General features: G+C 51.6%; 1 protein-coding gene across 1 annotated transcript in view; it reads left to right on the forward strand.

Moving 5' to 3' along the window:
* The window catches only part of TGM4 (transglutaminase 4), a 26,008-nt gene extending 16,396 nt beyond the window's left edge, over positions 1-9,612 (forward strand). Inside the window, exons 4-15 of the mRNA XM_010154907.1 lie at positions 57-163; positions 445-574; positions 1,218-1,336; positions 2,761-2,868; positions 3,332-3,506; positions 3,974-4,112; positions 4,387-4,490; positions 5,307-5,558; positions 6,175-6,522; positions 8,160-8,329; positions 8,812-8,948; positions 9,471-9,612. Coding sequence (XP_010153209.1) covers positions 57-163; positions 445-574; positions 1,218-1,336; positions 2,761-2,868; positions 3,332-3,506; positions 3,974-4,112; positions 4,387-4,490; positions 5,307-5,558; positions 6,175-6,522; positions 8,160-8,329; positions 8,812-8,948; positions 9,471-9,612 — 1,931 coding nt within the window. The remainder of the gene's footprint in view (positions 1-56; positions 164-444; positions 575-1,217; positions 1,337-2,760; positions 2,869-3,331; positions 3,507-3,973; positions 4,113-4,386; positions 4,491-5,306; positions 5,559-6,174; positions 6,523-8,159; positions 8,330-8,811; positions 8,949-9,470) is intronic.
* The last annotated feature ends 258 nt before the right edge of the window (positions 9,613-9,870 follow it).

Below are 9,870 nucleotides of genomic sequence, written 5' to 3' on the forward strand. Positions count from 1 at the left end.
GTGGCTGTTGCGGACCCGTGCAACCCTCCCTCATCTCGTGTCGGGTTTGTTTCCAGGTGAAAAGCCAATGAAAATCAGGGGGACCCTGATGTCACTGAACCCACGGCAGGAGCAGGACCTCAGCGGGTGGAAAATCTCCATCGTTAAGAACAGCGGCAAAGAGGTAGAGCCCGTGGGCAGCGCTCCCATCAGGAGCTACAGACCAAATCCTCATCCCCCTGTCCTGCTTGCCCTCAGCCCTATAATTTTAGTTGGGCAGCAGCTTTGCCCTGTTCCATTCATTGCTCCCCCACAGCAGACGCAGGACATGCCCCATCCTGCTGCCATCCCCCCTCTCCCTGCGTGGACCCCCATGGCCACCCGCTTCAGCACTCCTGCCAGTCTCGCGGTGCCGTGGCTGTGGTGGAGGGTCCATCGTGCCATCTCTCCTTGTCGCCTCCCCAGTGCCTGCTGTCTGTCACCAGCTCACCCAGCGCCCCGGTGGGAAAATACTTCCTGAACGTGAAGACTGGGACTAACATTTACAAGCCCGAAAACGGTGATGTCTACCTTTTGTTCAATCCTTGGTGCGAAGGTGAGTGATCCTGCAGCCGGGGGTGGTGATGACTGCTGCCGGGGATTGTCCCTTGGGGGAGTTTTCCTCAAATTTTTCCTCCTCTCTCTCCCATATACATTGCTTTACCGCCCTAAAACACCACAAGCATCATCCTCATAGAGCCAGCGGGAAGCTAGGCAATAGCTACGAGCCAGCCTCTCGCCGGGGAGTCCCCAGTGCCGGGTTAAAGGGCACCTCTCTGTCACCTCTATTTGCATCTCTGTGTCACCACTGTCCCTGGGCCAGCACAAAGGTTAACTGAGTGGACTTGGATTGGCTTAAAATCCACATAAAATTAGCTGAACCAGAATAAACCCCATGCGTTGTTGGTTGGCATCAGTCCCCCAGATTCCTCCTCCTGTCTGCCTAGTCCTCTGAAGTTGTCAGAGTGAAGTGTTTCGCTAAAATAAAACAGTGGTCGTATAGCAACAGACCTACAGGAGTGAGATGAAGCTTAGTCTTATAGGGAATTCTTCCACTATAGGAAAATACAATCTGCATGGTCATCATCTGGTGTGAAAGTTACAGACTCCCAGCTCCCGCAGTTTAGCTTTCCAAGGAAAACTTTGTATGGTGTGCGTGCAAACCACCTCACCCTAATTTGAGTGTTTTTCTGCTCCAGGTGATGTCGTCTTCCTGGCCGACGAGGCGCAGAGAAAGGAATATGTGCTCAACGATACAGGCTACATCTACGTTGGGTCTGCATACAACATCTACAACAGACCCTGGAATTTCGGGCAGGTAAAACACAGCTGTCCTGTCAGTGTCATTACCCTCGTTTGCTCTTTCTCCCTTAGGCGTTTATTTCAATGAATCAGACCTATAAAACAGCTTAAACCCGTGAGTAGCTCCGTGCGCTTGAGTAATCCTGCCAGCTTCGCTGGGAGAGCTCACCTGCCCCGAGTAGTCTCGTGCTTAGGTGTTTTCCTCAGCCACAGCTGGAGAACAGGGATAATGCCACCTTTACGGTCAGATCCCAAGACCCTAGGCAAAGGACGTGGAAACTGGGGACAGAGCATTTCTGGTTGAAAAAATTCCTGTAAGGAGTCCTCCCTGCTCTTGTGCAACACAGCAGCTGTCGGTAACCAGCTCCTGAGCCGTGGAGAGGGCTGACGGGGGAAAAAATTCTGATTATTTACCTGTTGCATCATGATCGGGAAAAAACCAATGGGGAAAGCACCGGCAGAGGCTGTCATCATTCAAGCGGTGCCTTCCCTGACTGCGAGGTGAACTGTGGGGTGCAGGACACGGCCAGCCGCCCTCTCAGGAAGGGTGTTCCTCCACGCTGCCCCTGAGATAACTCCGGTGGAGTGGAACGATAAACTCACTCAGGCTAGAGATAAGAGCTGGATGCCAGAGCAGGTTTATCTGAACCCTGTGGAAAGCACACAGGCACCCAAATGGAGCATCCCACACCCTATCCAGACAGCCTACAAATGTTGCAATCTGGATTTTTTTCTCTTTTTTTGTTGTTGCTGTCCTTTTTGGTTTTACTGTGTTTTACAAGTCTGCGATTTCAAGCTGCAAGGCATAGACAGGCCAGGAAAAGTACTTGTGCTGATGCTTTTTCCGTGAAGGGAACAAAGGGCTTTATCCATAGGGCTGTTCCTATCCTAATATTTATTCTGCTGTTAAGCGGTGAGAATTGATATTCTGCCAAGCTTTGGCCGATCGGATGTTTGACATCTCTGGGAATTGGACCTCAGGAAGCTTTATCAACAACCGCTAATTGGGACTCTTTTGCTGTAATAATCTGCATTTATACACCTTTTTATTTCCCCAGGGTTCATTTTGTACCTATGTCAATAGGCCAAGTAGCTGTAGCACTCAAATTTCCATTACTCTCGTGAGTAATTTGCAGGGCTGCAAGGAGATGACGTAGGTGACTTAGGGCTACTCACAGGAGTAAAGATTTCTGTGTCTGGTTCCAACTGTGACTGCAAGACACACGAGGCAGGCTTTTGTCTTCCAAGGTGGGGTTTCATTCAAGCCCTTCTTTGGAGACAACAGCTTTGGGAAGCCCTGTAGGCTCAAGAATTCAATATCATATGGAAGTTTAGAAGTCAGGACTAGTCAGACAGTTTCTTCCACAGACTTTGTGGTGATTGAGCAAATTCTGTTTGAGAGCAGCGTATAAAAATGTCTCCACTTTCTCTCCAAAACAGTTTGAGGAATTCGTCTTGGATGCTTGCATGTATCTGCTGGACAAAAGTAAACTCAAGCTGAGCAATAAAAGGGATCCCATGTTTGTGTCCAGAGCCATGTCTGCTTTGGTACGTTTCTCTTGGAGCAGTGTTTTGCCTCTCCAATCCTCCTCCTTCTTATTTGCTTTTCTTTCCCTGGGCTTTGAGCGAAATACAGCATCCCCCCCACCCAAAGTTGCAGCTGCCCCATCAGGGGTCCTTCCTCAGCAGCTGCATTGGCAGGGCCAACACAAGGGGTGTGTTTTGAGGGGAAGCTGCTCTCTGTGGTGGGACCCTTCTTGGAGCCCTGGGGTTTAAGATACAAGGTGCAGGGTGCATTTTGGCTGCCCTGAGTAGCAGTGGGCCACCTTCCCTCAGGATATTCAGGTGGAGGGTTTCCAACCAGGGGAGCCCCCAGCCAGCACCAGCAGCCTGGGGTGCCCCAGGGCTGGGGAGTACCTGGGGAGCCCCAGGGAGGGCAGAGACCCGGGGTTTAAGCCTCATTCAGCTTCATCCCTGTGTTTTTCTCCTTTGCATGTGTGTGTGGCCACAGGTTAATGCCAACGATGACAACGGTGTCCTGCTGGGGAACTGGTCAGGGAATTACAACAACGGGACTTCCCCTATGGATTGGATCGGGAGTGTCTCAATTTTGCAGCAGTATTACAAAACAAAGAAGCCGGTCTGCTATGGTCAATGTTGGGTCTTCGCAGGGGTTCTGACTACAGGTAAACAGAGTGCTGTCTCCCTTCTCTGATACCCTAATTACTGCCCCATAAGGGGAGGCTGAGGGAGACGGGACTGCTCAGCCCGGAGAAGAGAAGGCTCGGGGGGTCTTATCCATGTGTAAAAATACCCAATGGGAGGGAGTGGGGCAAACAGAGTGAGGCTCTTCTCAGTGGTGCCTAGTGATGGAACCAGGGGTGATGGGCACAACCTGAAACATGGGATGTTCTGTCTGAATATGGGCAAAAAGGTTTTGTCTCCGTGAGGGTGACCGCGCACCGGCGCAGGTTGCTTAGGGAGGTTGTGGAGTCTCCACCCTTGGAGATATTCAAAAGTTGCCTGGATGGGGTCCTGGGCACCTGCCCTAGAGGCCCCTGGGTGGGCAGAGGTGTTGGACGAGATGGTCCCCAGAGGCGCCCACCAACCCGAGTGATTTTGTGACCCTGTGTTTTGTCTGTCTGTGCTGCAGTCATGCGCTGCCTGGGTATCCCGTCCCGCTGCGTGAGTAACTTCAACTCGGCACACGACACGGAGGAGAACCTGACTGTTGACATTTACCTGAACGAATATGGAGAAAAGCTGGACTCCATGTCCTTCGACTCCATCTGGTACTGCCAAAGGAGGCTAATGTTTCCTACCGCTATGCTTCCTGCCCCCTGCACCCCTTCCCAGTGCCACGTTTCCCAGCCCCCGCTATTCCTTTGAGAATTTCCCTACTGTTTTGGGTTTGCTGCCTGGGGGAAAGAGAGAAAACCTGGGGTTTCACAGGGTCACACACAAATCCCCATTAAACCTGCCCTCATTTATGGATTAAGGGAGGACATCGCGACTCTTCTGGCTGTAACAGCTCACTCCTTTTCTTTCCAACCCAAACGCACACAGGAACTTCCACGTGTGGAATGATGTCTGGATGAAGCGGAGAGATCTGCCTTCAGGGTTTGATGGCTGGCAGGCAATCGATTCAACCCCTCAGGAGCAAAGTCAAGGTAGGATCTGCCTAGGGGGAGGCAGGGATATTTCGTGTGAAAACCATGGTCCCCTGTCAGCAAAGCACGTGCTCCCCTTCACGCACTTGGGCAGTGGCATCCTAAAGCTGGAGGTGTCACTCCTGCTGTCTCAGCCTGGGATGGGAGGAACGGCATTTTGCAGCAGGCAGAAAACCAACCTTACAGGACGCTGTGGGAAAATGAATATCATTTCAGAGGTTAAAGCACACAGCTGGAAATCAGAGCTAATTTCTCTTTCCGTCATCCTCTGGTTTCTTTGGTGAAGTCGAGGACTGAAATGAGTCTGTTGGAAGTGGTGCCACAGCTTTCCCCAGTAAACATGCTTTCTGTGGAGCGCTCCTGAGGAGGCCATGAGTTCGTTCATCAGTAAATGAGAGGAGTGGCTGCCAAAATTGGTGACTGCCCTCCCTGCACAGATGCAGGGAATTTGGAGATGACAAAGAAAACAGCCGCAAGGCTGTGCAGGAAGTGGGCTATTGCCAGGGGATCAAACACAGTGGCTGGACTTGACTGGCTCTATCACTGATCCATGATTTTCAAACGTTGAGATTATTTATGTCAAGGGAAACACATAAAGGCTCTTTCCAGACCTTGATCATCTATTAAAAAAATCCAAAACAGCTATGGGATAAATGGGGGCTTTTTGGAGTTCATCACTGTGTTGGAGGAGTATTTACTACTGAGTGTCAACTACCATGGCCACAGCTTCCTGCTTGGGTGGGTCTGAGGGTGAAGCAAAAATTGGAGGCTCTGCTCCTACTTGGAAAACCAAATGGCATTGAATGTGCTTTCCAGGTGTTTTCCAGTGTGGTCCATGCCCGCTGAAGGCTATCCGAGAAGGGGATGTGTATTTGCCCTTCGACAGCAAGTTTGTGTATGCGGAAGTGAATGCTGACAAAGTCTACTGGGTCGTCAAGAAGGTGAATGGCAAGGATAAGTACATCAGGGTTAGCACAGAGACCCGAGGTGTCGGCGTGAACATAAGCACAAAAGCTGTGGGGCAGGACAAGCGGGAAGACATCACTGCGCAGTACAAGTTCCCGGAAGGTGAGTGCCCCCATCGTCTGATGTAGTGCCAAAGAGGAGACCCCTGGGCATGTAGGTCACCCTACAAGGAGTATTTTCTGCAGGAGAAAACTGCAGAGGTAGCTGCAGTGGAAAACCCCATGTAAGGCCTGGAGACATGCGGGAGGCAGTCCCGCTTCTGGGCATCTTCAGGCCCGCAGTGACACCTATAGGCTACTCTTTAGGGAATAGGTGCAGGCAAGCTTGCAGGAAGTGAAAGAAATGGGTTGTGACCGTTGCTTCATTTCTTCTTCTATTTGTTTTTCCATTCCCCGGACCATACTAGAAAAAATAAAAGCCCACATTCCCTCCCCATTGTTCTTAGATCCAGACATGTTGTGTTAGACTGTTAAAACCTCAGGCTGAAAAATTTAAGAGCATCCATCCTCTAAAAGTGTCTCCTTAAGGAACTTCTTCCAGTCCAAAATGCTACAGTTAGATCCAATGGTAGCGTAAACCAAGAGGGTCTCCTGGGCAGAGGCTGGAGGTGCCCTGACATCCCCTCTGCTTTGCAGCAGAGGCATAAATAAGGGGAAGGTGGCTCTGGGTGGGGCAACTGAGATACAGCTATCATCACCCAACTTTTTAATTCATCCAGGCTCTGAAGAGGAAAGGAAGTCCATGCAGAAGGCTATCTCCTTCCTACGCCCTTCAGGAATGGTACCTCGTGCACGCTTCGCTTCGACTGTGCCTATGAATGACACAGGCCCCAAGCCTCAGGCCCTGCGTGAGACGGTCTCCAAGACTGGGCTCAAGCTTGAGATAAACAATAAGGAAGCTTTGCATCCTGGTAATCCCCTTGAACTGGCCATCACAGTGAAGATCTCTGCTCCTGGGAGCTGGACCATCAACCTCGCTGGCTCCTGCCAGCTGCAGTCCTATACTGGGAAAGTGGAGGCCAGTCTTGGATATGTCAAGGAGACCATCAAGCTTGAAGGCAATGCTGGTAGGCACGGAAAGCTTGCTGTGTTCTATGGGCTATTTACTGTGGGAGCCTGGGGTTTCGCTCGAGCTGCTTGCCTACAGGAAAGCTGGGGGGGCCTTTCTACAAGGGCCTGTAGTGACAGGACAAGGGGGAACGGGTTTAAATTGAAAGTGGGGAGGTTTAGCTTGGATATCAGGAAGAAGTTCTTCCCGGAGAGGGTGGTGAGGCACTGGCACAGGTTGCCCAGAGAAGCTGTGGATGCCCCATCCCTGGAAGTGTTCAAGGCCAGGCTGGATGAGGCTTGGAGCAACCTGGTCTAGTGGAAGGTGTCCCTGCCCATGGCAGGGGGGTTGGAACTAGATGGTCTTTAAGGTCCCTTCCAACCCAAACTATTCGGTGGTTCTATGATTCTATGATAACAACGCTGCTATAGGTCAGTGCATGGCTCTGTATGGCACAAAGAGCAGAAATTGCCTGCTGCTACCTCCCTCTCTCGTTACTGCATTTGGGAGTCTCGGCTATAGTCCGGGATCCCACTGTAGCGGGGACCAAAATGTGAAGGCCCTGTCCCTGCTGCAGCTTCAACGAGACGGTTAGGAATACACCAGCGCAGGCAGACAGACGCTTCCATGGTGTGAGCAAGGTGTGCTGGAGCATCTCCCTCCCGTCATCACCGTGTAAGCACCAAAGACGCTACTGCAGGCTTCGGGTGCATCCATATGGGTCAGATCCCACAGAGTTTAGATAGATACAAATTGCAGCCTTTTTTGGTTCCTGTACTTGCCACTCTGATGTTGATCAGCTGGTGGTGATGCTGGCGAGTGTTATTTTCTGAATTCTTCACCCAAGCAAATTTCAAGCTCATGGCTGCCGGCCTGGCTGATCCCAAAAGCAGTTTGCTGTTATCTTTGGGCGACTTGGGGTGCATTTCTGATCCCCAGCAATGTGACTGAAATTTTCTAAACAAGAGACTACTGAGTGATGAATAATTAACAGCCCTTGCTCATTCCGAGCGTGAGTCACTCCTGCAAAAAAACCCATCCTTGCTGCTGGTGATCGCGGAGTCTTTTGATGCGTACACTGTGGCTGTCAAAATGCAGCAGGGTAGGACACAGAGGGAGCTACATTCAATTAGAGATAAAACAGCCTTTTCTCTTTTTTGATTACCAGAAGCTAGGAAGCCTTGTGGCTAAAGTAATGTTCAGGCTCCAGCGCTGCTGACTCCGGGGCTTTTCCGAGCCACTGGAAGTTTGTCCAGGCAATTAAAGATAAAATCTGAAGTGAAAGGAAAGCTGCTAATTGTATAGCAAGCACTGCCTCAGAGAAACCCCAGGAGACGTGGGCTTCAGCGTACCCAACCTCGCACTCCTCCGCCTCCTCCTGAGTGCTGTGGCAGCCGGGGACGAGGGCTGCTGAGGCTGGATGTGAGCCTGAGCCAGCGCTCGGCTTGGTGGGGTGATACCGTGGGAACAGTGTGCCAGGTACCACTCACCAAACTGGGGCTTCCCCACGTGGGGTCCCCAAGTCTGGCCAAAACCAGGATGGTCTCAGCAAATACGCCTCATCCTGCACCCTGGGGCACCAGACACCAGAGCCAAATTTGCCATCCCGTTCGTGGGTATGCGATGAAGGCCCGTGTTGTGTTTTCTCTCCCGCAGAGACACAGGTCCCTCTGAAAATCGCACCCGACGCCTACATGAAGACACTGGCCTCGGTGGAGGATGAAGTGCTTGTCCATGTCACCGCCATCGCTGAGGTCCAGGGGACAGATGACAAACTCACCAAGGAGACGACGATGAGATTTGAGTACCCCCCCATCACCGTCCAGGTGAGGCAGCCGCCAGCCCAGCTCCTTGGGCACGAAGGTTAAAGCCCTGCTCGCTGTAACACCGTGGTGGTGGTAGCATTCCCAGGGGGATCTCCCAGGCAGCTGCCTCTGGGGATGCTCAGTCTTTGGTGGTTTATTTGGCTATTAAACCTTTACGTGAAGGTTGAAAGCAGCCATGAGATTATTGCCCCAACTAAAACAGGCAGGCAGGGGCTGCTGGAGGGACTGGGGTGGAGGAGGACAGTCTGTACAGGGCCCATCTCTGACCCCACAGCCCTACATCCTGAAGGAAAAACCTGTGGAGAAACCAGAGAGGAGACCTGGGAAAACAGCCCGCTGGGCAGAGCGCATGGTGCCATGGGAGAGTGGACAGGATGAAGGGGGTTGTCCCCCACTGTGCTGGTGTTGACGAGCTCCGACAACTTTATTACCCCTCTGATCCTCAGTATTTGGGTTCATTTCTCTCTTTCTTCCTCTGCCAGATGCCAGAAACAGCCAAACTGAACAAGGAGTTCTCCTGTGCCTTCATCTTCAAGAACAAGCTGAACGTGCCCCTGGACAACTGCAAGCTGATGGTGGAGGGCTTGGGCATATTTAAGATGTCAACGTTTGAAGAGGGGTAAGAAGATGAGCCCAGGATGAAATGAGTGTGGCTGGGCACTGCTTGCTTGCTTTCTTTTTTTTTTTAAGTTTCCCTTAAAGAAGCAGTTAGGGGATTTGGGGTAACAAGGCCCTTTGCAGGCCGTGTTCAAAACCGTGCCGTGTTTAGGCACAGTCCACGCAGCAGAAAGACTTCTCCCGCAGAGGTTGGCGTGCTCAGGGCATTCGGGGCACAACAGGGGCTCTCCCCGCACTCCTGCTGTGACGGTGGGTGCTGCCTGGCCAGCGTGAACACTGCTGCTTCCTTCAGAGCCGACCTCAGTGTTCCAGCAGTGCGGGGAGGTCCGGAGAAGGTCCCCAGGCTGGCTGGGACCACCAGCCAGTACCACAGTGCCAAGCCTCGCTTGCTGCACGTTGGTCACAGGGGAAGGGGGACACCGACCCTACCCACGTGCAGCGGCTATTTCGTTAAGTGAAATTATTTGAAAGCAGCAAACAAGAACCGTAACTCATGCTGGGACTATTTGTTTTTTCTTCTTAGGGATGTAAAGCCTGGCAGGATCCTTAAGTCTGAAATAATATGCACTCCAACGAGAGTAGGAGAGAAGAAGATAGTAGCCAAGCTGACCTCGAGCCAGATCAAAGGGATCTCTGCAGAGAAGGCCATCACCATCGTCGAGTAGAATCAGCGCCTCGGTGGGATGCAAACGGGGGCCTCACTGAATGCGTAGCACCGCTGCAGGTCCCGGGCACTTCTTGCCTCCTTGATTGCCAGATAGTACTCTCCAAGTAAAGAGCAAAAATCCCATTAAGCTAAGGGAATTAAACTGACTTATAGGGCACAGTTGTGTTGATTGCAGTTAAATGTGATTCAATAAAGGTTGTTAAAATCAGCTGCGTGTTTGGGTTGTACTACCATACAGATTCACAGAGTGGAAGGG

The sequence above is a fragment of the Eurypyga helias genome, unplaced genomic scaffold, assembly GCF_000690775.1.
Source record: "Eurypyga helias isolate BGI_N326 unplaced genomic scaffold, ASM69077v1 scaffold21107, whole genome shotgun sequence".
In the NCBI taxonomy this organism is placed as follows: domain Eukaryota; kingdom Metazoa; phylum Chordata; class Aves; order Eurypygiformes; family Eurypygidae; genus Eurypyga; species Eurypyga helias.